The sequence below is a fragment of the Muscardinus avellanarius genome (genome assembly GCF_963383645.1).
Source record: "Muscardinus avellanarius genome assembly, chromosome: 9".
NCBI classification, from domain to species: Eukaryota; Metazoa; Chordata; class Mammalia; order Rodentia; family Gliridae; genus Muscardinus; species Muscardinus avellanarius.
The window spans coordinates 23,099,980-23,125,665 of NC_137795.1; the positions used below are offsets into that span (position 1 = coordinate 23,099,980).

The 25,686-nt window shown below is 42.4% G+C and overlaps 1 protein-coding gene across 1 annotated transcript in view; it reads left to right on the plus strand.

Annotated features, from left to right (window-relative positions):
- Positions 1-25,449, plus strand: part of POU6F2 (POU class 6 homeobox 2) — a gene marked incomplete at its 5' end in the record, with an annotated part of 485,527 nt that extends 460,078 nt beyond the window's left edge. Inside the window, 3 exons of the mRNA XM_080701414.1 lie at positions 11,167-11,335; positions 20,730-20,898; positions 24,647-25,449. Of these exons, the coding sequence (XP_080557540.1) occupies positions 11,167-11,335; positions 20,730-20,898; positions 24,647-25,151 (843 nt within the window). The 3' untranslated portion in view covers positions 25,152-25,449. The remainder of the gene's footprint in view (positions 1-11,166; positions 11,336-20,729; positions 20,899-24,646) is intronic.
- Positions 25,450-25,686: the final 237 nt, after the last annotated feature.

The window sequence follows — 25,686 nt, forward strand, 5'->3', positions numbered from 1 at the left end:
AGGTATGGGGAGCATGAGTCAACTCAGGAAACACCAACTCTTAAAGAATACATAAAAGGGGGAGAAAAGACATGGTGGGGTAGAGGATCCTAGAGCACTGTGATCTTGCATCCAAGAGTTGGAAAAAAGTAGGATGTGGACAAGTATCAAGTGCTGCAGAGTTGGAACAATGGGGAAACATCTGCTCCTCTATTTCTTTGTTAAAATGTTTTAAAGTGTGAATTTTATCAGTGCGTGGAGGAGCACTCTTGTAATCCTGGTACTTAGAAGGCTGAGACAGGAGGATTGCAGGTTCTCAGCCAGCCTTAGCTACTTAGTGAAGCCCTCTGCAACTTAGTCAGACTCTATTTCAAAAATATAAAATACGTTTCAAAATAAAAAATAAAAAATAGGGCTGGGGTGTAGCTTGGAAGTAGAATGCCCCTGAGTTCCATCCCTAGTACCGCAAAAAAATAAAAAATAAAATAAATAAAAATAGGGTTAGGGCTGTAGCTCAGAGATAAAATGTCCTGGGTTCAATCCTTAGTATCACAAAAAATAAAAAAATAAAGTGTGGATCTTCTTTATTTGAAACATTTGGAAAAAGGTAGAACATAAAGAACATGGCTTTATATGTTGTTGGGAAACTGTGTGATGTAAAGCTATTGGCAAGGAAATAAAATACAAAGGAAAGGGAAGAAGAAATCATGGTGTCCTCACTCTTACATTACAATGCAAAAGAACCCTCCCAGAGGCCCAGCCACTACCTCCTTTGCATTCTGATCTATGAAAACAGCCCGTTCTTGGCGGCACTCAGAGGCTTTGCTTGGAAGATCCATTTGTTTGTTCAATTAATATTTTTAATTTTGTTTTATAAAAATATTTAACGACCCTCTACCATGGGTCAGGCACTGGACCAGGAAGCTAGACCGTGACATACGAGCCATCCTTCACGGAGTCTACCATCTAGCAAGGAAATTCTCGTTCATTAAATACTTAGGCAAACATGTACCCAAGATTTGCAATAAGTGTCACCAGGAGGTCAGCACCGAGAAAAAAACAAGTCAGGTGGAACCAACTTCCTGGAGACAAGAGATCTCTGTCTTCTTGCCCTAAATCTAAGCCTGTCAGCGAGAGAAGCAGGATCCCAGCACCTTCTTCCTCAACATGATTCCAGACAGTAAAGTGGGCCCAATTGCTGAGGACTTCCCACCCTCTGCCTCTCAGCTGATTTACCTCTTTTACTATTTACAAGGATCCTTTGCTTCTCTACCTCCTAAATGGTTTCCTCAAGAAGTCAGACTTGCTATGTTTCGTTGGCTTTTTAAACTGTAGTTCTATTTGCTCCAACTACATTTATAATTATCTCTAGAAGGAAAAATGAGAGTTGCCTATGTTCATACAATGTGTTAAAAATTATTTATGCCAGCAAACCCAAGTTCTAATTTGCCTAAAAGGTGATGAATTAGTTACAAATTATTAACATTTCATATGAAATAGCTCTCACACTCCCCTTGAATTTCAGAGGTAGGCGTGTGGAGGATAGAATTTTGCTGTTACATTAAGCTACAGCTCCAGTATCGAGGCATTTGCATTTATATCTAAAAGAAGGAAGTAACCAAGGAATGGTGTTACTCCAGCTCCTTGCCCCCAATGGCCATTGGTAATCCATTTCCACAGTCCCTCACAGGCATCCAAACACCTTTCAGACATTTTCTCACGCTATTCCTGTCAGCCCAGTAATGAAACCTTGTGACTACTGAGAGAAAAGAGGATTCTCTGCTTCTCTGGCCACCATCTTCACCAGACTCTTCAATGCACAATTAGAGGTCTAGCAACTAGGAAGAAACAGCTTCTTGCAAATCCAACTCATTAAGGCCACAACTAAAATTTGCATAAATTCCCTTTGTCATTGTCTGTGTGTGCCCCTCTCTGGTGTGTGCATGCACCTCCTATGTGTGTACATCTGCAGTGAGAGAGACAGGAGCACAGCTGAAAAGACTGATATGGGAACAGCCCAAATCCCCAAGTCATGGCAGGCACCAACAGGCCTGCTCAAAGGCATGGCCAGAGATCTACTCTAGTGCCCCCAAGAAGCAAGGAGACCACTGATGAACCTGCCCGGAAATATCATGGAAATGATAAAAATAAGTGAATGACTTTAATTCTTGGTATCGAGTGTTTCTCGTTAAAACACTTTTAGTTAAAACAAGGTAAGGATAACGAGTTGGACAAATCAACAGGAAATGTACATGTCTTAATCCAGATATAAAAGCTGTGATTCTAAGGATCATAAAATTTCCACAGTCAAAAAGTAAAAAGCTCAGAATCAGACTTATAAAGGTAATGGTTTTCAATTTTTTTCTTTAAATATTATCCTTTACATTCAAGAAATATAATATGGACAACCTCTAAAAAATAAAGGATTTCTATCACTTGGTAGAGAAGTTTCTCAATTTAGTTTTTCAAGTGATTTATGGCAAATGCTTGATCTCACAAGAGCATACTTCTGACAGTAAAACATGTCATAAATTACAGGAGCAGAGTTCCCTAACCCATCCTTAAAAGGAAGTCCACTTTCACAGAGTAAATTACAGGGATCTCAGACCAGATGACCTAGAGTGATCCATTTTAATTCAAAATATAATAATAATTATACCATTAATTTGTTTTACATCTGCTTGCCATTAACTTTAAGAGTCCAAATAAAATCTAGAATGAAGTGCTCTCCACTCTTGATGATGATTTATTCCAGTGATATCAGATTGAGAAAAAGCTACAAATATGTCATCTGAAATACAAATAGTATTTTTTTAAATACACCAGAATTCAATAGCCTTAGATGTAGTTTGCACAGAGATCCTTGGTGAGCGACACAAGGAAATAAAATTCAGAAAGGGCTGGATGAAAAAAGAGAGAGAAAAAATTATTTATGCACATGAAAAAACTGCCTAATACAAGAATATTTTAGTGGAACTAAAAAGTAACTTTTTGTTCCCTGCCTGAGATTCTGTGACTGCAGTGGCTATGAGTACCCCAACTTCTTCCCATGGTGTCTCCTGAGAGTCTGAATTAATGTTTTCTCCATAAGCCGCACAGGCAGAATGTTTGTGTGTATTTCCTCTTCCTGCGACTAAATCCTAACAAAAGTTAAGGGGAGTTTTTAATATCATGAAGGGGGTAGAGATGCCTGAAAAGAAAACTACAATTTGTAATATCAAAGCATTGAAATCTTTCAAAAATTAAGTACCACACCTATAATACTTGCAGACTACCATCCATGAAGGCACTCGATTTTTCTTCAGAAAGTAATCTTGGTGCTCATAGAAAGCCAGTGGAAGCTACTTTGTTTATATGAACTCTCTCAAACGTAATGTGATTGTCCAGATCTATCCACTTTTTCAAGTAAATGCAAAAATGTCCCATTGGTTTTAAAAATCAACCTCCCTTCCTGACATGGCCTGAATCACTGCTTCACAATTTTTTCTTGGAGTTGCCCACAGGGAGACATAAACAAGGCATTTCCATCCATCCACAGGGGATCTCAGATGGTGAAGGGCTTTCTCTAGATGGATGGTCCCAAAACAAAGCAGGCCTTGGTCCTTCAGGCCGTGCATCTCAGCATCTCACCTTTTGGTCTCACATTTTTTTAAGTTCTTACCAGGTTCAACTGACATAATTCATGATTTCTGTGTGTTCTGTGCCCTGGAATATCTTTTCCCACCTCTCCTGACTGGTAGAATCCTGCTCATCCATCTCTCAGTACTGATCCACCGTCCCCAGTTCTCCCTGTTAAGTGTCACTGCACTTCTTCCTCCTCTCTACTCTCCTCCTGGCTTCAATGATTTTCAGCCTTAAGAATCTGCACTTGCAGAGCAGGGACCAGGCAGCTTCAGCCTCCTCCACGCAGTTTGGGCCCCAGCCTATGGTGGGGGCACAGTCACGTGTGTTTCATTTAATTGCTTTGGAATTGTCACATTTCACTGTGTATAGCACCCGCATCCCAGAACCATGCTTCCAGAGAAGCCCAGCCCAGGCACTCTGGGTCTCTCCACCTCTTTATGTCACAAATCTGTGCGTGCTGGAGAGCCTGGGAAGAGATTCCACACAGTGCTGTCTTCTCTACTCGTCTCTTTTCAGATCTTCACCCCCTTTCTCTCTCCACACTCTGCCACCTCACTATCTCAACTGCATTTTACCCTCCTTTTCTGCTCTTCACCAAAATCTCACTCCTGCTCCATCACATGTCCTTGCTGAGCTCTGGTTGTGTGAGCCAAACTTGTCTACGGCCACGTTGGTCATCCAGCCTGTGTGTGGGCATCGGTGCCAAGTCTGTCCTTCTAACTCTCCTAGCGTCTCACATCCATCCTCACAGTGGCTGCTGCAAGGGATGCTGCTTTCTCTCTCTTTCTTGAGGCCCCTGGCGTTTCCAACCATTACTCTTTCACAGATAAAAAATTGTATATACTGGAGCCATCGGTATGAAGCTTTCCTTCCTACTTATGTTAAAGTGATGTTTCAGAGTCATGGAACAGAACTGGAAGAAATAAGTCTCCAAAACCCTGCCCAAAGGATGGCATCCACTTTGCTTTTCCAAACTTTCCACAATAATCGCTGACGTCTCCACAAGTTATAATGTTCGAGGCCCTCAAAATGTTTCATGGTAGATTATCCCCACGTCAAACTTAAGACTTTCAGCGAATTTAACAGGTACCTCTTATCCTGTTTTCAGTAGAACAAACTTTTCAGTAAGGTCCGGTATTCATTATACCCTTCAAATTAGTAAAAGTTCTCATTGTATCTGAACTCTGACTTCTCTCGTCTAGACATCATATATCCACTCTCTTCATCTTTTTTTCAAGAGACACTTCTTCCAAAACTTCAACCATCACCAGGAGCATCACCTGAGAATGTGTGGAAGAAATGCACATTGTTAGAAATGCAAATTCTTTGGCCCAGCTCACAGGTGGACCCCAACCTGAATCAGAACTGTGGGGGTTGGAGGACGCTGTGATCTGCTTTTTGCCAGTCCTCCTGGTGATTCTGGTAGAGATAATTCTTGAAACCACTGGTTGAATTCCTCTTCCAGCTCTTCTAAGATATGAACGACTCAGAACAGTGCCATTCCAGAGCAGGGAGGGACCAAGAGTCCCGGTGCTCTTCCCAAGTGCTCGACTTCTGGGACTCTGGGGCTGCGTCTACTCTGTCCATTGAGTCAATGGACGATTCTGCCTCTGTTCTGCCATGGCTCCCTGGCACATTCATATGGGGCCAGACCCCCTCCACCGTGCCTTTGCAGATCTGGAGAGTATTTCTCTATCTTCCCAAAATTTATTTCTCTATCTTCACCCCATTTGAATTTTACCATTTATAGGCACTCCTTTTTCCAACTTATCTAGCACATTCTGCATTTTATTCCATTTTACAAGACACTTGCCACTCCCACTCATTTTTATATCAATCATAAGTTTAATTAGAAGGTGCTTTATTCCAGAAACTGAAACAGATGATTAAGGATAAAGTGCATTATACATTGAAGACACAGGGACGCAAAATCAAGAAAGCCTTTCCCCTGTGCTATTATTTCAGTCTCTTCTGTTGGATACATGAAATACCCCGGCAGTGCCACCCAATAGAAACAAACCAACAAAGCCAGCCTGTGACAGCCAGCAGTGGGCATAAAGCTTTTCAGCCTCTGAGACCTACCTGTTTGTCATTCTGTGTGTGGATGGACATTACTCCTCCCCATTCCTCACATGCTGACTCCCCAGGCTCTCAGCCTATTTGCACCTGACTCACAGCTCTGAAAGAGCAAAAGTGCAAGAAAAAAAGTCAGGAACAATGGCCCACGCCTGTAATCCTGTACCTGAGCCAGTACTGGTGCACACCTATAATCTCAGTACTGAGACAGGAAAATCACAGTTCACGGCCCGTCTCAACAACTTAACAAGACCCTCAGCAACTTAGTGAGACCCTGTTTCAGAATGAAAAATAAAATAGGGCTGTGGAGCTAGTACAGAGATAGAACTCAGACACAGGAGGTCAACTTCAGCTTCTTTACGCAGTCTAGTAGCGTACTGAGTAAACAGAAAATATGGTGAAATTTTAAAAGTTGCAAAATATGCCAAGCAATGTGTGTGTGTGTCTAAATGGGTCACTTTAAATTTCACTGTGGTATACCATTACAATAAAAGTATAAAAGTAAAACAAACTCATTAATTAAAGGGATATAATATTATAAAAGTAAGTTTGGGAAATCTACAAATAACCAGAATTAATTACATCAAACAAAGATTATTGGTAGGCAATCTGAGATGTGTCCCCAGATGACACTAAAATCATAATGAAATTTTGGATAGTCCTCTAGCATCCTAAGAGGTTGGCATTTTCTTAAGAATATGATATTATAAATACTCTGGGACTTCTGGAGAATAATTTCTAAACTAGAAAAATATCTAAAAATTTACATTACAAAAAATACCATAAATGAGATGTGTTCAAATGGTAAGCACTACCTGTTTGAATATACCTCACTTGTTCCCACACTTCCCAACGAGAGCTCCTGCCGCTTCCCTCACCTGAATCCTCTCATCTCCAATGACAGAACAGTTGAGACCAGCCAGGCATCATGGCTCTTGAGTCACTTACCTGGGCTCATGCTGTTCCAGGTAGGTCATTACATCTTTGTAAATCTCCATTTCCTCTTCTGCAACAACATGACCAATACCATAAAAAGAAGGCTATTGCCAGGATTAAAAGCAATGATTGTAAAAATGAATAGAAAGCAAACAGTAAATCCATAGATTTGGCCTTTCAAGGCTAAGCCCATGTAACAAAACATCTAGCTTTATAGAAATGTTAAAGTTTCCCTATCCCTCTAGGATGGAAAAGCAGTAAGCTTTTCTTCATGCTTCCAGTTGTTCCCAGATTCCTATATATTTCCTTTTCGTAAACTATTACAGTGTTTGTGGCCACTTCCAATGTTTTAGGCTTTATACATCTATAATTTTGCCATTGATTATGGAATACAAATAGCATGATTTCTGTAATTGCCAATATCTAAAAATTAATTGCATCAACTTAAATAATATCTTCCTACTGCTGTTATTTTACTGAGCCCCAGAATTATTTTATAAAATAGCTTAATCTCTGCTTTGCCTTTTCTCATTTTATCAACATAGTGTGTGTGTGTGTGTGTGTGTGTGTGTGTGTGTGTGTGTGTGTTGCTGAGTATTGAATTCAGGGGCATTCTACTTCTGAACTACATCCCCAGCCCTGTTTTATTTTTTATTTTAAGACAGAATCTCAGGCAGGGCGTGGTGGTGCATGCTCCTAATCCCCACGCTTGTGAGGCTGAGACAGGAGGACTGTGCAGGTTCGAAGCCAGCCTCAGCTACTTAATGAGGCTCTCAGCAACTTAGTAAGACCCTGTTTCCAATTAAAATACAAAATAGGTCTGGGAGTATAGCCCAGAGGTAGATAGCCCCTGGGTCCTATTCCTAGTGCCACCAAAAAAACAAAAAAACAAAACAAAAACAAAAACAAAAAACCAGAATCTCAAAGTTGCTGAGGCTGGCCATGAACTTGTAATCCTATCTCAGCCTCCCAAGTACTGGAATTACTAGCATGTACCACCATGCCCAGCTTTATAAAAGTATTTTAAGCATAAAATTTCTGAAGATTAACATATAAAATTTATTAAACTTCTAAGCATGTCAAAGACACAGTTTGTCTTTCATAATTTACCTGAAAGTTCTGCAGTTTGGGGAATGGAAGGTAAAAGAAGAGATATCTCCAACATCCTCTCTTTCTGAGGAAAAAATTTATGAGGAAGCCAGGCATGGTAGTGTACACCTGTAATCCCAGTATTTGGGAGACTTAGACAGGAGAGCTTCAGGTAAGGGCCAAGCTCTGCAACTTAGTGAAATTCTCAGCAACTTAGCAAGGCTGTCAGCAACTTAATGAGGCCCTTGCCAACTTAGTTAGATCCTGTTTCAAAATAAAAAATAGGGTGGGGTATAGCTCAGTGATAGAATACCCCTGGGCTCAATCCGCAGTACCATAAAAAAAAGTTATGAGGGAGAGGACACCTCTGAGCTGATTTGGTATGTAGTTAGGCTATTCTGTCTATGCTCACAAATACTTCTAGAATTAACAGACATGTCTTGAGCCAATAAAATATTGACAGAGTGGTAAAATTGAAGACTACCTCATGACTCAGTAACTCAAATTATAAAGTTTGTGCCAAGTAAGTCTTTAGAAGGACAAGTCAATATGTTAGAAGGGGAAGAGTGACATGCAAATATCCATCAGATTTTATTAAGTAAATTAAAATAGATTTAATCTTTAAAGTGTGTCCCTACAGTATAAAATGTACTGGATTCAATTGTTGATTATGTGCTCAGCAGCTTGGCTGATTACCTTGGGCAGATGCTCCATGCATGTTAATGTGGATTCCTGTGTCCATTATGATCATTTCTGGTTCATAATAGAGCCTCCATTTGGTAACACTGAGTAGCACTAAGGGTGTTCACTTGAAACGTGACTGCAGGTAATTCTGGAGGAGGGAAAGAGTGGTGTGCTGGGAGGAGCCCTGGACTGTGGAGTCGGAACCTGGATTCTAGTGTCCAGCAGCCCACAGGCCTTGAGCCAGCCATTTACTCATCATAGTCATAACAGCTCTATCTGCTGCATCGGAACAGATAGGAATTAGGGTGGTTACTTTTAGTCATTATCCAGGGGAGAACAGAAAAAAATGCCTCCTTAAGCATATTTCCAAGGTAGCTCCTCACTAAAAATGGCTTAAAAGTAGAATGTTAATCTAATGGTTAGAAATATTGTAAGGAATTAAACAGGTTGATAATCCCAACTGTTGGTGATAATGTGGAGCACCTGGAATGCTCCTAGATTGCTGCAGGGAATATAGAATTGTACAATCACTTTGAAAATCAGTTTTTGAATTTCTTAGAAAGTTTAATATGCATTTATAGTGTGATCTGGTCATTTCAGTCCTAGGTATTTTCATAGAAGAATCAGAAATACAAGTGACGACAGAGACTTGTACATAAATATTTATAACAGTTTTATTTATCATATTCCCATAATAAACCCAAAGCGGAAGAAACCCCAAAGCATGAGAATTAAATATATATATATTAGCAATATAAAGGAATGAACTACTGATACATGCAACAACAAAAGATAAATCTCAAAAACATTATGCCAAAAAAGAAGCCAGATAAAAGAAGGGTGCATGAAATATTTTTCCATTTCAAGAATTATGCCAAATTAAAAGTAAGAAAAAGGGCCGGGCGTGGTGGCGCACGCTTGTAATCCCCGCGCTTGGGAGGCGGAGACAGGAGGATCGCGCAGGTTCGAAGCCAGCCGCGCTGGCGTAAGAGACCCTGTTTCAAAAATATAAAAAAATAGGTCTGGGAGTGTAGCCCGGAGGAAGAAGGGCTTCCAGGAACCCCAGTACCACCAAAAAAAAAAAAAAAAAAGTAAGAAAAATTATGGAGGAGGGATTGATTGCAAAAGAGAAAGAGAACTTGGTAAAATAATAAAAACATTTTTATCTTGATTGTTGTTGTTTTATAGCTACATTCATTTGACAAAACTCATCAAACTGTTTAAAATGGGTATGTTTTATTATGTGTAAATTACATCTCAATAAAGTTGAAATAAATAACGAACATACATTGTGGTAAAGCAGTGATAAATATAAAGTTGAAATGCCTAGCCGGGCGTGGTGGCGCACGCTTGTAATCCCCGCGCTTGGGAGGCGGAGACAGGAGGATCGCGCAGGTTCGAAGCCAGCCGCGCTGGCATAAGAGACCCTGTTTCAAAAATATAAAATAGGTCTGGGAGTGTAGCCCAGAGGTAGAAGGGCTTCCAGGAACCCCAGTACCACCAAAAAAAAAAAAAAAAGAAAAGAAATGCCTGGGCTGGCTCTTAGATACCAAGGAAACAGTCAAAGATAGGTGTCTGTTTTAGGGGTGGCTCTCCCACCAAAGTTCAGGACCTGATCTAACTCTGCTCCCAGACTGGCCCTTTTTTAAAAAACATTCCCACACCTCTGCGAGTGCAATGATGGGTATGAAAGTACTCTATAAACCAAAAGTGCTATATGTAGTTGAGAAAGGTGGCTACTACTGAGGCCAATCACCCACCAGCTCAGCATCCTGGGCCCCCTAGTGCCATCCTTCTAGAAAGACAAGACACAGGATGGAGAGAGATCCTGGAACCTGCTGACTATCCCCCTTTTCTTTTTCCTTCCTCTTTCCAGCTGGGTCCCCCCCACCTCTCAGAGCAAGGGTCCTTCAATAACTAGTAAAGGAATAAAACATAAACAGACATCATAACAGCCTTCTTTAATGCACACAACATTTTTAATAACTCTTCTTGTAGCATTGTGAGTTTTAGCTCCATCCCTCAAACTGGACTTCATAGGTCCAGATACAAGTTCTTCCACAGCAGCTCGATGAAACATAAAATCCCTAACCCCTCTGGGCCTCAGATTCCTTGTTTATGAATGAGGGATTGAAATAGCATCCACTCCACAAGTTGCCTGGAAGAGACAAGGCATGGAAATCCTCCACACAGTGGTAAGGAACAAATGAGAACCGTAGATATTAGGGATGTTTTTTACCTGACTTGCCCTATTCTTTCTTAATTTTCTATAGGACATCAGAGAGCATTTTATTAGCTCCACAGCAATCCATCCAGACTCTTAGATCTGGGAGAGAAGAAAGTTCCCATCTCCACTCAGCCCAAGTTGGAACTTTCCTCCCAAATACCAGTCCCATGAGATAAAACGGCGGGGCACAGCCACATTTTAAGTTTGAGTTTTGCATTCTGAGTTAACTGTGTTATATTTTATATATACATACTTTAAGGCCTGTCCAGTGTACCCAGAAAGGGTACAGCCACATGCCATGGCTGAGAAGTATAGAAAATCGAGTGCTTTAGCAAGCTAACTAAGAATTAATAATATATTGAGAATTACTAACAAATTTCTGTAAGGCAAGCAGCAACATATTACATACAGGGGTGTACGCATAGGTCTTGCAAAGTTGAATATATATTCTTAGAAATAAAAAAATTCAACCCCAGATAAAATTTCTATTCCCTGACATTTCCTCTCTAATTTTCATTCATTTGTATATTTTTTACATCCCCCTTGTGTAGCTCCACCAACCCTCCCAGACGTCAGTGGGTCAAGCAGCCACCCAAGGCAACCTTCTGCACCTGGCTCACAGTCAAGCATCCATGTCTCAAAGTCCCGTCCGGCAGGCTTCCTCTTCTTCTTCCTCATCTTCCTCTTCTTCGGCTTTGAGTGTGGGCCAGTTAGTCAGCAGTAAGTATACTTTCTGGCTCAATACAAATCATGGTGGCCTTCTTGTTTCATACTTGCAATCTCTCTCTCTCTCTCTCTCTCTCTCTCTCTCTCTCTCTCTCTCTCTCTCTCTCTCTCTCTCCCTCCCTCCCTCCCTCCCTCCCTCTCTCTCTTTCTCTATTTCTCTCCCCTTTCTCTTTTCCTCTATTTTTCCTGAAGAATTTCCTAGTGCTACTAGGCCAGTAGTGGGATGAAGTCCTTGCCCAGGGCCAGATGGCGGGTACCAGCCCCCAAAGCCACCCTGAGTCAATGCATGCTGAGGTGGAGCTCCACCTTAAGTGGTTCCTATGTGCTGAGTCAGTCTTGTCACTCTAGAAGGTAGAAACTGATCATTTTTCAGGGCATGAGCCATGTAGCATGGACTGAAACAACCAACAATAGGCACTCAGCCAGCAGGTCAAGCTGGCTTTCTATGTGTTTGAAGTTTCCTGCCGTTCTGTTTGTAGGTGTCAAAGGAAATAAAAGAGCATGTGCCTGTGGGCAGGTGAGGGTAAGCAAAATGAGCCCCCTTGAGTGGTGTGGGGGGAGTTGCATGGGCTGGAATCAGCTGGGAAATCTCTAAACAACCATTCATAAAACAAGCCTGTAAGTCTGCCTCACCGAGTAGGCCATAATTATATCCACATATACACTCACACATAGAAATTTTTAGAAATCATAATTAGCCCTGGGTGAAGACACATATTTGTCATATGCAAATAGAAGTATGTCAAGGTACATGGGGCAATGGTCTGACTAAATGTCAGTTATTCACTTTTAATATATTGTAATTATATGTAAAGTCAAAGACCATGCACATAGACTGCAATTCACCAAGAACCAAAAATCCTGTGAAAGGATCAGCGGAGGGAAGAGAGGGAGACAGTCCCGCTCTATGGCAGAATCAGCTTTATTGAGATAAAACCTGCACACGGGGGTCTCCAGGAAATGATGGGCCCATGTACGTTTACAGCCTGAGGATTTATATAGGCCAATCAGGGAGGAACTCAAATTCTGGTAGATAGTTCTTAAGGCAGAAAAGCAGGGGTCCTTGAAGTGTGAGTTATCTAAAGGCGACATGTAGTTTGTGCCAAGTAAGATGTGGGAGAGTTCCAGTAAGCAAGATATGAAGACTTTTCTAGAAAGTGGAAAGAAAGCCTTCACAGAATGGAGTTGCTTTTGCTCTAGCCAGCCATCTTACAAGATTCATACAGTACTTGGTACATTTTCTTCCAATTGAAAAATAAACCCTCATAAATCTGTTGTAGGAAGATTCAAACATGTCTCCAATTCAATATTCTGCACAAGTTTCTGCAAAATACTTCATTTCTAAGTGACAGCAATGCCATAAACTTAGGGTAAGCTTTTAAAATTTGTCCTGAAAGAAAGAGACCACAGTCAAATATCTAATAGAAAATAAGTGAGTTAAATATGAAATAAAAGTAAAAACCACTCCACCAATATATCATTTTATACAACTAAACACTCAGTACATGTTAGATGGATAAAGAGGTAGATATGTGAATGGACCAGCAATGGACACACAGACAGGTAGAAGGAGTTTGTCTCCAGTCACTTACCAAAAACCTTTTTCAGAAGCCAGTAACAGTTACTTAATTGGCAGGATGGGATTTCAGTTGCATAGTGGCCAATGGGACATATAAGTTCTGAGATATCTGAAATATAAGGACCTGGAGGAAAGAGGCTCCTTTGCCACATGCACTTGAAGCAAGGAACTCCAAACTCATATGCAGAGCCTGATTAAGTCACTCGTACTAACTGTACAGTTTCCTCTGCCTGAGAGGACCTAGTAGTACCACTGGGAGTCAGACTTTATACCAACCCATCACTGGACTCACAGTTGCTACAGATTTTGGTCATTCTGCTTAGTTATATCTCGTCTGTCTCAAAACCTATCCATCTATAGAATGAATGTATAGGGTGAATATATGATCTGTGCATTTATGGACCATGTTTCTTCTGGTCAATAATTTGCCATTGCTGGCCCACAGAACTCAGGGAAACACATTTACCATTTTATTGTAAAGGATGTAGATGAACATCTTTGAGAGAGAATGCAGAGGAACAGCCAGATAAAGAGGTACTCGGGGCAAGCTTTGGAAGAGTCCTGAGTACAGGAGCTTTTGTCCTTACTGAGTTGGGGTACACCATCCTCCAGTTCATAGATGTGTTCACCCACCCAGGAGCTCTCCAAACCTGCAGGTCAGGGAGATTAATGGACAGTTTCATCATGTGGGCATCGCTGGTTATTAACTCCATCCCCCGCCCCTTCACTCTCCAAAAAAGATGTTCCTACCACCCAAGAAATTCCAAGGGATTTATAATCTCTGTGTCAGGAACTGCAGACAAAGATCAAATATTAGAACTAAAGATGCTCCTAGCATCCCTAGCACTTAGAAAATTATAAGAGCTTCAGAACTGGGCATGGTGGTTTATGCCTGTAATCCCAGTATGTGGAAGAGTTGAGACTGGAGGATTGTAAGTTCACGGCTAGCCTCAGGAACTTAGCAAGGCCCTCCACACTTAGTGAGACCCTACTTCAAAATTTAAAATAGGGCCGGGCGTGGTGGCACACACTTGTAATCCCCACGCTTGGGAGGCAGAGACAGGAGGATTGTGCTGGTTCGAAGCCAGCCGCGCTGGCTTAAGAGACCCTGTTTCCAAATAAAAATATAAAATAGGTCTAGGAGTGTAGCCCGGATGTAGAAGGGCTTCCAGGAACCCCAGTACCACACACAAAAAAAAATTTAAAATAGGAATTGGTATAGTTCAGAGGTAAGGTGCCCTGGGTTTAATCTCCAGATACACACACACACACACACACATTTTAGGACCTCTGTGCCAGCAACCAGAAACAAAACCAAAATTGTACTTCTTTTTATAGCATAATATCACTGAATCTTTTATCAAAATCATAGTTAATGAGTCCTCCATGTCATTTTCAAAGCCTTTCATCCTAGTGTTGACCAACCTGCCATATGCCAACAAATACCATCCAAATATCTTGCCCACTGCAGGCAAAGGAATGCTCAGTTAATGCCTCCTAATGATAAGCATACCTTCACATGCTAAGGGCACCACATCTGGGCTCAGAGTTACCACATAAGCATTCTGGCTAGAACATCATAGCATCTATACCCTTCACCCTGTGTCAAATTCACTCAGTCTCCATGGTCATCAGAGGTACATAGTTTCTATAAGCTGAATTTTTAGAAAGTCTAGAAGAAAAATCAAATAAATGATCCAATTTGATTATAATATAAATATTAACAAATGTTACAATTTTGGCATAATATTTACAGTGTACTGTTTTTAAAATAGGTATATTTGGGGTTTTGATCATCTGCTCTTTTTAATTCTTGGGTGAACTTTTTTTTTCAATACACTTTGTTAAGCCCCTGGCCTGTAAATTCTATTCTTAGACAAAGAACCGATATCTGGTCGCAGAAAAAAAAATAAACTAAAACATAAAGAATGGTGATAGCGTACAGCATAGTAAAACCCCCAATTCATAATTCATAGCATTTCCCACAACAAAATGAAGTCACCATATTGCAAGTGTGCTGTCCTCCCAAGCTACATTGTGTGTTGCCAAATGATTTATTTTTTAGAAATATTTTTAGAAATATTATTTGCTCTGAGAATAGCACTAAAAAGTAGAAAGATGTTTACCTGAGATATTTAATTCATACTTTTGGCAGCTTCTTTAAAGATGCATCTTACTCCTGTAACAACCCCACAGCAGGGGTCACAGAGGATGTTGTTGATGCATGGTGACTGTTCACCCCTTGTTAGCAAACCCCTTACACAGAGACCCAGCTAACAGCAGGAAGGAGCTGAACTTATAAAACAAGAAACAACCAGAAAAAAAAATTGTTCTAGATATTGGCGCAGTGATAATGCACCAGATTCTGCATAACGGGTTTGTTGTCACACAATTTGCATTTGACTTCCATTTTAAAAAAATCGCTGCCAGGTGTGGTGGTGCATACTTGTAATTGCTGCACTTGGGAGGCGGAGACAGGATGTTCTCGCAAGTTCCAAGCCAGCAGCGCTGGCTTAAGAGATCCTGTTTCCAAATAAAAATATTTTTTTAAAAAAAACAAAAAAGGTCTGGGAGTGTAGCTCGGAGGCAGAAGGGCTTCCAGAAACCCCAGTACCACAAATTAATTAATTAATTAATTAATTAATAATATTTAAAAATTGCTTTTCTCTTCAGTCCACGCATCCCAGGTTTGACTTAGGAAATGCCATCATTATAAGCCACTGCACTTATAATGCACGAGTCAGATTCAGGGTAGATCCTGGCCATCACTGCTTTGCTTTCTGGCCCTGTATTTAATATATAGGGCTGACTTAATCTGGAGCAAACGTTTATGAAAGGTATTGCTTCCTCCTCAGTCCAGAGAAACTCCAGAACAGTGGCCCTAGATCTGGTCAAAGATATCAGATGTACTTCACAGGAGATATGAAGTATGAAGGTTCCACCCGTGACCTCAGAATCATCCTTAAAATTAACTCAACCTCCCTAGTGCCAGGAAAGTCCATGACAGAAAGCCAGGTTGACCTACCCAAGAGTGGAATGTCAAACTCTGAGCTAGGCTGAGAGCTAAAGTAGTATTCCAGCGACGCCTCCACGTATAGCACTCACCTCTTGCCTCCCTTCCTCAAGCAGAAAAGCACATATTCCTTAAGAGAAGGGAATGTTCCAACAGGAAACAACCTCAAGAGTTTAAGACAAGCTTTGAGATAAGAAATAATAGCATTAATCTTTTGATCAGCTTTAAACATCTTCTAGATACCATCTAAATTTTTTTCTAATATAAGAACAACTCCCACATGTTATAATCAAGATAAAGCTAGGGCCCAAAAGTGGGCTCCTTCTTTGGATGGGGAGTCCTAGAATCCATGGGGAAAATCCTCATGTAATAACATTTTGCCATATGAGTTTTAGGGGTCAGAACATTGACATAAAGGAGGCTAAGCAGCTCACGTCAGCAATCAACAAGTTGCACAGAGATCCCAAGTTCCCCTTTGGGGGCCTTTGTCCAGAAGACCATCATTCAGTACAAACATCACAAGAATTCCTATCACGTCATCTCCCTAAGCTGAATGAGGAGACAAGACAAGGGTGGTACGGGAGGAGGAAAAGGGATCAGCTTCCTGGTGGAGTGAATGTCTGTTAGGGCCCCATGCTTCCACGACCCTGGGCTCATGGCCCCGGTGCCCACTTCTCGGGCTGTACAGTGGAGTCGGGTCATGCAGGCAGCACTGCTCAAAGTGCAGGAGCTCAAAGTCCACAGCTCCTTTTCTCTTCTGGCTCCTGTCAGTGATCTTGCAAAAAAGGCAACCTGTACAACCACACAGAATTAGTTCCTGTTCTCAAAGAACTAGTAAGGAGACAGAGACAGCAAAGGCAGCAGGGGGAGCAAAGAAAGATGACAGGGCACATTTACTTAAAACTGCTACCTGGCTCATGAGCCTGCCCAGCACTGAACTGCTTAGTGTGCTGGCGGCCCAGGCGTAGGAGTAGGCCGTGGAAATCTTTAAAGACAGGATCCTCACAGGCTGGTTAACTCAACTGATTCTAGTTGATGTAGAGATAGAGAGAATAAAGGCAAAAAGTTTACTTCCCACAAAGGCTATTTAGCTTCACTCAGAGAAAAGCTCTCTCCCTGACCCCAGACCACGCCAGCCTTCCCAGCCAGCTAACTCACAGCTTTGCCACCTGCCACATGTGGTGGGGGACAGCAGGAAAGGACAAGGGGCCCTGTGTGGGAGTCCCTGCCCGCCAGCCCTGTCTGGCCCATCCCTGCTGTGCAGGTGAGAAAGCAGGTGTCCTGTTCAGTAAACCCTGCTGAATAATAAGAGAAAAGGATTAAGAAAAAAATGATACAAAGAGGATACACACCCAGACCTGGTGAGGCTGGAACCATTGAGGAAGACTGGTACAAGAGAGGTCAACAGATCCCTGCATCAGAATACCTGTGGCACCCGTCAAAAAAACACAGCCAGCTGGGTGCCACTGTGGCACAACACCTGTAATTCCAAGTACTTGGGAGGCTGAGACAGGAGAATTGCCTTAGCAACTTAGTGAGACTCTTGTTTCAAAATTAAGAAAGAGAAAAGCCAGGTGTGGTGGTGCACACTTGTAATCCCAGAATTTGGGAGGATGAGCCAGGAGGTTCAGGGTTCACAGACAGCCTCAGCTACTTAGTGAGGCCCTTTGCAACTCAGTGAGACCCTGTTTCAAAATAAAGAATAAAAAAATAGAGCTGTGGATGTAGCTTGAAGGTAGAATGTCCTTGGGTTCCATCCCCAGTATGACCAAAAAAAAAAAAAAATAAGAAAGAGAAAATAGGGCTTGGGGTATAGCTCAGTGGTAGAATGTCCCTAGGTCCAAACCCCAGTACCAAAAAAAAATTTTTTTAATGCACATCCTCAGGTGTTTAAGTCACATCAGGTGACTTTTACACCTGCTTAGTTAAGAAAACTGAAGTCCTAAAAGCCATGTTGTTACAAGGAAAGTCTCTGGCTCTCGCTCTCTCTCTCTCTCTCTCTCTCTCTCTCTCTCTCTTTCAGTTTTGAACCTCCACTATCAGCCCTTGCAAGACTGCCAAGTCCCTCTTCCCTCTCCCCTGGGAAGAGGCCAGGTCCTTCCTCCACTGTACAGTTCTATACCAACTTTTCCTCTTTGCTGTAAATCAAGGTTCCTCAACTATTACTGCACCACTCCCCCTACAAGGAAGGCTTCCCTGCTTTTCTTTAAATCCTAATAACCCCCTTTCCCATGAAATTTTAATACCATAGATATACTGCACATCTGCTCTGTGTACTCCTTGAGGAGTCGCAACCATTGTGCTAAGACTTTTCCTGCTTCCTCTCCAGAACCAGCCATGAAGAACTGTAGTCTAAATGTGGGGAGGGGGCCACACACCTTCTGGGCAGGCAGCAGGTCTGAGGAGGCCTGGAGATGAGGACAGTGCAGAGGGAAAAGGGCGACCAGAATGGATTCCAACAGACTGAGCATTGCCAAGAGCCAGAGAAGTCCAGTGCAGCCAAAGAACATGGAAAGGCCAGGCTTTTCTTTAGAAATCAATATTTAAATATTGGCAAGTAATTTTAAAAAAAATTGTAAGCTCTAGAAAACTGGGTTCCTTCCCATGCTATTTATTTGCAACTCTTGCTCTAGGGATTTTTTTAATGAAAAAATAAGAGAAGGGGCTCAAGGCTGCTGCTATGTGCAAGGATGGGGCCTCTCAGAATTCTTCACAAACCCCGGAAGCCACTCCCACAAACCCTGGAGGTCACGCCCACAAACCCCGGAAGCCACGCCCACAAACCCTGGAAGCTACTGCACGCCACCATGCTGACGGCGCGTGAGATCCAGAGAGCAGCCTCCACCAGGGGTGACCCAAATATGACCTTCATTAACCAAATGTTTCCAGGCTTCCAGGGGAAGTTTGGGGAGAAAAAGCAGGATTTTCCTTCATCTTAACAGCCAAAGCCAGTTTTGTAGGCAATACCTCTACCCTGCCCATGCACATAAATTCTGAATGTGCTGCTGAAATACTCACCACTCGGCATCAAACAAGCAGCCTTAGGCCTCCCCACACCAGTGCTCGTCTGCACGCTGTTCCCCCTAACCAGAATAAGGATCCTCCATTCTCTGAGTGTGGTCCTCCTCGTGTCCCTCTCCCCTTCTCTGCTCACCCAGGGTGGGTATAACGCCACTAGTTCCTGATGACCCCCTGCCTGGTATGTTTCTTTACTTGTTTCTTATATATTACTATTGGACCCCAGCCTCCAATAGACTATGAACCCTACAGAGGCCAAAACTGATTATATCTCTTTTGGCTTCTCCCTCACCTCAAGACCCCCAGGAGTCACTTAAATAAGTATTTGTCGACAAATTACAGTGGTCACCCCACTCTTCAGTCTTCCCACACGAATTTCTTACTGGTGACATAAAAATTCTATGGGACATTATTTTAAGAAATAGTCTTACTATGTTGCCCAGGCTGGCCTGAACTCCTGGGCTCAAGTGATCCTCCTTGCCTCAGCCTTCCAAAGAGTTGGGACTACAGGAGCAAACCCCCTCCCTCAGCCAGACTTCTTTTTCAAATATGAAGATAGATTACAATGTATATCTATGTTGCTGATTCTATTGACAGAGTTTATTTTTTATAGGCTGGAGGGGATCCCTCCCCAATACTAAGAAAAACTGTACACAAAGCTCCAAGATTCCCCCCACAAATATTAACATTCTTATTTAAATGTCATTTAAAAATTGTCCCTTGTGATGCAAATGCTTATTTTTTAACAACCAAAGTGTTGATAGCCCTGAACGCAGAAGAAAAATATAATCTACCACAGTCCTTGAACAAGAGCTCAAATTTACTGAAATTGATGGGTTATTGTGCGGAGAAAGGAAGAGAGCGACTTTTCACCTAAGTCTGAGGAATGAGGTGAAGAACAATAGAGCCAGCTCGCAGGGAGAAAGGCCTCGCCACAGGCAGGCCTGAGCAGCACTTTGAGATCCTCCACCATCCCCAGCCCACGCTGTCTCCGGCTTGGTGCACACTTTCATTTATCCAGGGATCAGTAGCCGGGAAGCGGGGGGGGAGTTTCATTCTCCAGCTGTCGTGTCATTTCCCTTGATAAGTCCTAAATTGACCGCGTTATCCGGCACCAAAGGAGCCTTCCTGTGGTCGGCATTTTTTATTATGTGCCCTTTCAAGGGACAAAGGCAGCTGTGTCAGTAAACTGCTATGGGGGAAAGAAGACAATATTATTCTCACAGCTTCCTTAGCGAACTTTTCTGAGGGTCTAACATGAACACAGGAAATTAGACAGCATTACCATGGTTAGCATGGCTACATGGAGACCAGGTGAAGGAAAAATACACAACACTATCTCCTTCCAGGGAGATTTTTAGCACTAAAGATTTCAATTAAGACATTTCATTTAGAAGCCTTTCCATGTTTACACATTTCTTTTTGCACACTATTTGAACATATTCATGGGCCTAATGGAATCACACCCCTGTTAGCAAGCACCTCCTGCACCAGACGTTATTTGTTAAGCCCTGAGAAGCATGTCCCAGCGTCCTAGAGGTGGGAGTGTGAGCGGGATGTGGCTTTATCGGAGATAGAAACATCTAGAAAAATGATGTGGGGGCACGATGAGTGGAGGGTGGAGGTTTGGTGCCTCAGCCAGGAGACAATAGAGCATTCTGGGATGTTGGTTGCCTCACCGGTCCGCTGTCAGAGCCTCCTCCGTATACACTGTGATAACAGATACTACCCGGTTGCATGTTGGCGTATTGATCCTATCTTTACAAACATCTTCACAGATCCTCAGACGGCAGCGGGTGAGGTGGATGGGGTTAATCTGGAGGAGATCCGAGAATTCGCCAAAGCTTTTAAAATCCGGCGCCTGTCCCTTGGCCTGACCCAGACTCAGGTGGGACAGGCTCTCAGTGCTACAGAGGGGCCCGCATACAGCCAGTCGGCCATCTGCAGGTAACCCGTGCCGCATGCTGCCGCCCGTCCCGGCCAGCCTGGGCCTCCTTTGTCCTCGGGATTCAGCTTCTCTTCTCCGGGTGGGAGAAGTTGGAGGGGCAGAGCATGGGAACAAAGCTTGCAGTGGGGATGTGTTGGGATCGATGCTCCTGATGCAAATGAGAATGAAGCAGATCTCAGGGGTCCTGGCTTGATAACTCCTATCAACTCGCAAAGAACTTCCAAGGCGGTCCCACTGGAAACACAGCACCCTGGCTGGAGCTTGCTTCTGGGCCCAGCTCCCACCCACTCACAGCCACATAAGTGCTGAGCAATGCATAAGTTGCCAGTCTTGGTTTGCGTGGATGCCCCCATTATTTCTGCCCAGAGATGGCTATCAGGATTTTTCAAGAAATCCACATTTAAAAGATAAATAACCACCTTGTGACCTCCAAGGAATTGTTTTAATTGCCTTCCCAGAAACAGTTTTTAAAAGCACATTGTACTTGGGAGGCTGAGACAAGAGGATAAGAAGTTTGAGGCGAGCGTGCCGTAATTTTTTATGACCTTCTTTCAAAATAAAATAAATAAGGCTGGGGATATAGCACAAAGGTAGAACCTCCCTGGATTCAATCTTCAGTGCCACAAAGAAAAAAAAAACTTTTTAAAAATGAGTAGCTGTAGCTGGACATAGTGGTGCACACACTCATAATCCTAGTACTTGGGAGGCTGAGAAAGGGATCACAGGTTTGTGGCCACCTTCACGACTTAGTAAGGCCTGCCACAACTTACTGAAACCCTTTTATAAAAAAAAAAAATAGAGATAAGAGTGAATCTCAGAGGCAGAATGCCTCTGGGTTCAATCCCCAGTCCCACCAAAAAAAAAAAAAAAAAAAAGATTTTTTAAATGGCTCCGAAAATGGAACTGGAAATCTGGCTTAATGGAGCTCATCCCCCTCAAAAAATTAACTAAATGACAGACTCCAGCCTTGGTGTGTTCAAGTTGATCCGGGTTAAATCATCAGAAGCAGACCCTGTGCATGTGTGTGTGTGGCACTAATCCCATGTTTATGCATGAGGTGACAGAGGCCCTCAGTAAGAGCTTTTTCCTCTTGGGCAATGCCTTATGAGTCCTCTTCCATCAGGAAAAGCCGGGAAACCAACTCTAAACTCATTTAAGTGGATTTTGTTCTTGGTGATCCATGAAATGCTGTCTTTTTATCTGCTCTTTATACTTTTAATGTATTCCCCAAAGGACGGAAGTGTACTTTTCCTGCAGTTTAAGACTAAGGTTATAAATAACATCAGTATGGGGTAGTAGCTTGCAGCTCACATTTTGCTCAATGATTTTCCATAAAACCCATTGATTGTTGTTAAATACAAAAAGCACCATAGGATCCGCTCACTTCTATGGTCTCCCCTACTGTTTTTTCTTATAAGATACCTCCCTGTAGAAAATAACCTTTATTCAGTCTATACAAGGATACTACTGCTGGGAAATTTGTTTCAAGGCTTGTATATGTTATTCCAAACGACATGTACGGCAGCACCAACACTAACAAGCAGCATCAATGATATGAATACTGGTGCTCCCTGTTGGGAAACATTAATTTTGTTTCATCTTGACAGCCTCGTGATAAAGGCAGCCACAGGTTTTCAAGTTGTTGCCAATTTGCTATTGTTGCTAAATTCCTCTTTGGCTTATTTTTAGCCCCAAAAAGGTGATTTCCTTTTATTAATTGAAGTGCTATCTAATGTTTTAACTCACACACCTAGCATGTCCTAGGCACTCTCAATCAAATATGTTGATCTCTAAAGTATTCCCCAGAGCATAGCTAATAAATAAATAAATAAATAAATAAGCAAAATCCAAGATCTTGTATTAATATAGCACAACAGGTTAGCTATGCCTGGATTTCTGAGCCCAGTTTCCAGGGTTTCAATGTGGTCATTTTATGAGCTACCAAGAAAAAAATAGAGAAAGAAAAGTCTTAAAAAGGTTCAAGATGTTACATTAGAATGATTTAAGTGAATCCAAAGAGTGGGAAGGAATTATTATAAAAAAGGCCTGTGCACTCTGGCATTGTCTCCTCCTAATTACTGCACCGTTAAGTCTCTCTTTATCCGAGGCACAAAGCAAAAGATTACACTGCTATCCTGGACATCCCCATCACAAACACAGTCCCCCTGGCACCAGGGTTTGTAGTGCCTGTTGTGATACCATCAAGAATTCACGCTCCAGGGCTTTTTTTTTTTTTTTTTTTTTGGTTAACTAGTAAACAATGGCAAAACATGCTATGTGGCTAATTATGCAATGATGAAAGCCTTGAGGAAGCTTGCCACAAGTGACGTGGAATGGCAGTAAGCAATTAGCTCACTTTGTATTGAAGGCAAATATACCTGTATGATATGAATTTTTCAAAAATAAATATTTTCTTAAACTCTACCTGGGAGGGAATACCATGGAAATTGCACTAAAATTGGATACTGTTTGTGGTGCTTATCACAGCATAAGGGATCTAAAAATGCATTGCCAAAAATGAGCTTGTGGCACATCCTTTCCTGTCCCTTTGCAAGCAAGCATCCTCGTAAAGCACATTGTGATGAACACAGGTCCATTTGGGCTCTGTGAGAACAGACTATTACAGTAGAAGCACTGTGTACTGAAACTGTTTCTCAACAGCATGAAACACTCAAGAGGGGAGTTCTATGTATCCAAGTGGTTAATGCCAGAGGGCGGTGAATTTGGATTTAGAATAAGCAAGCAAATGAATAAAAAGAACTAGTACTCTTTTTGTTTTTCATTGAGAGGGAGTATGATTTTGCTGCCAGGATGATCTACCTCTTAAAACACTCTATGTAATTTTGTCCAGGATGCTCATATTTTTTAAAGTCAATGTAGCAAAGAATCACTGATGGCAATTGATACATAGAGGACCTCATTTGCAGAAAATGATATCATTCAAGTACAGTTTGCAGATATCACACATTAAACACAGCTTGGTGCCTGGTGCGAAAGTACACCATTACCCCGGATGGTGATTGGAAGGCACCAGGTGACCTTAGCACACCCAGGGTGGGGTTTTCCGTGGTAATTACAATGTGTCCAGCTGTCTGAGCCAGAACCTTGAAGGAGCAACTAGGCTATGTTTTACCTGGGAAAGGGGCATGTTGTTAACTTACATATGGCGAAAATTGTTCCCCGAGAGAAAAGTTAAAAATGAGACAAAAGAGCGATCAAAAGAGAGCCATAAAAAGAACTCGTCCCAGCTGCAATAACTGATTATGATAATATCTATGGCATTGCCATAACCGAGACAATGGGGAGGGATTTGGAAAAAACGTAAAACACCGTCATTTTAAATGAAAGAACGTGACAGCTGTTGTCTTTTCCTTGGGTTAATTTTTGCCTTATGGATTTTTGAGACGGGGAAATGGCAGAGATAGAAGCAAAAGCTTAGATCTGAGTTTAGAGGGGAAAACTGCAAGTTGTTTGTGTTTCTGTTGTGATATCTCATGCATCCTGGCGCGCGCGCACGTGTGTGTGTGTGTGTGTGTGTGTGTGTGTGTGTGCGCGCGCGCTTTGCACGCACTGGCATGGTGCATGCTGGGGGTGGGTGCTGGCTGGGCCTGGGCGGGGCTGGCTACCTTGCTGCTGGCTGTGAATCTGGAGTGACTTCGCCCTGCCAGGCAGTCAGGCAGGCAGGCAGGAGGCCCACCCTGGCAGAGGACTCAGTGTAAGACTGTTCTTTCTCAATTCTCCCCCCAGACACACCATCCTGAGAAGCCACTTTTTCCTACCACAGGAAGCCCAAGAGAACACTATAGCTAGCAGTCTGACAGCCAAACTGAACCCTGGCCTTTTGTATCCTGCCAGGTTTGAAAAGCTGGACATCACCCCTAAAAGTGCCCAGAAGATCAAGCCGGTGCTTGAGCGGTGGATGGCTGAGGCTGAGGCCCGCCATCGAGCAGGTATGCAGAACCTGACCGAGTTTATCGGGAGTGAACCGTCCAAAAAGCGCAAGCGGCGCACCTCCTTCACACCCCAGGCCCTTGAGATCCTCAATGCCCACTTTGAGAAGAACACACACCCCTCTGGGCAGGAAATGACCGAAATTGCTGAGAAGCTGAACTATGACCGGGAAGTAGTTAGAGTTTGGTTCTGCAATAAGAGGCAAGCCCTGAAGAACACAATTAAACGCTTAAAACAGCACGAGCCGGCCACGGCTGTCCCCCTGGAGCCCTTAACAGACTCTTTGGAAGAAAACTCCTAAAGAGATGCCCACCCACCATCAGAAGCAAAAGCCACAAAAGCAAAATCCCATCACTGGGACTCCACCAAAAACACAAGAAGAAAAAGAGAAAAAAAAGAAAGAAAATTAAAATTAAATTTAAAAATACCCCCAGTCATCACCCTTGTATTTAAAAGACTAAGAAAACTACCAAGTGGACAGAACGGTTTCTATGTGTCCTTGGTTTTCCAAAAAGAAAAAAAAAAAAGAAAAAAAAGAAGAACTTTTGAGAATTTGTAAACGAGGACTACACCGCACGGAAGGTGTGTGTGGTAGGATAGTTCCCATCCCCACTGTCTCCCCAAAGCCAGTTTTTTAAAGCAAACCAAATAACCACATACTTTTTTCTGTGTATTATGAAAATGTGAACACATTTTAAGGAAAAAAGAAAAACAAAACTAAACCAAAAAAACTACAACAAAAACTTGTCTCTGTTCAAAGCGAATACAAGCCCGCCACCTGGAGGAGGGACCACATCCTTTCAGGTACTAAGTGCTGATTCTCTATGAAACCTATT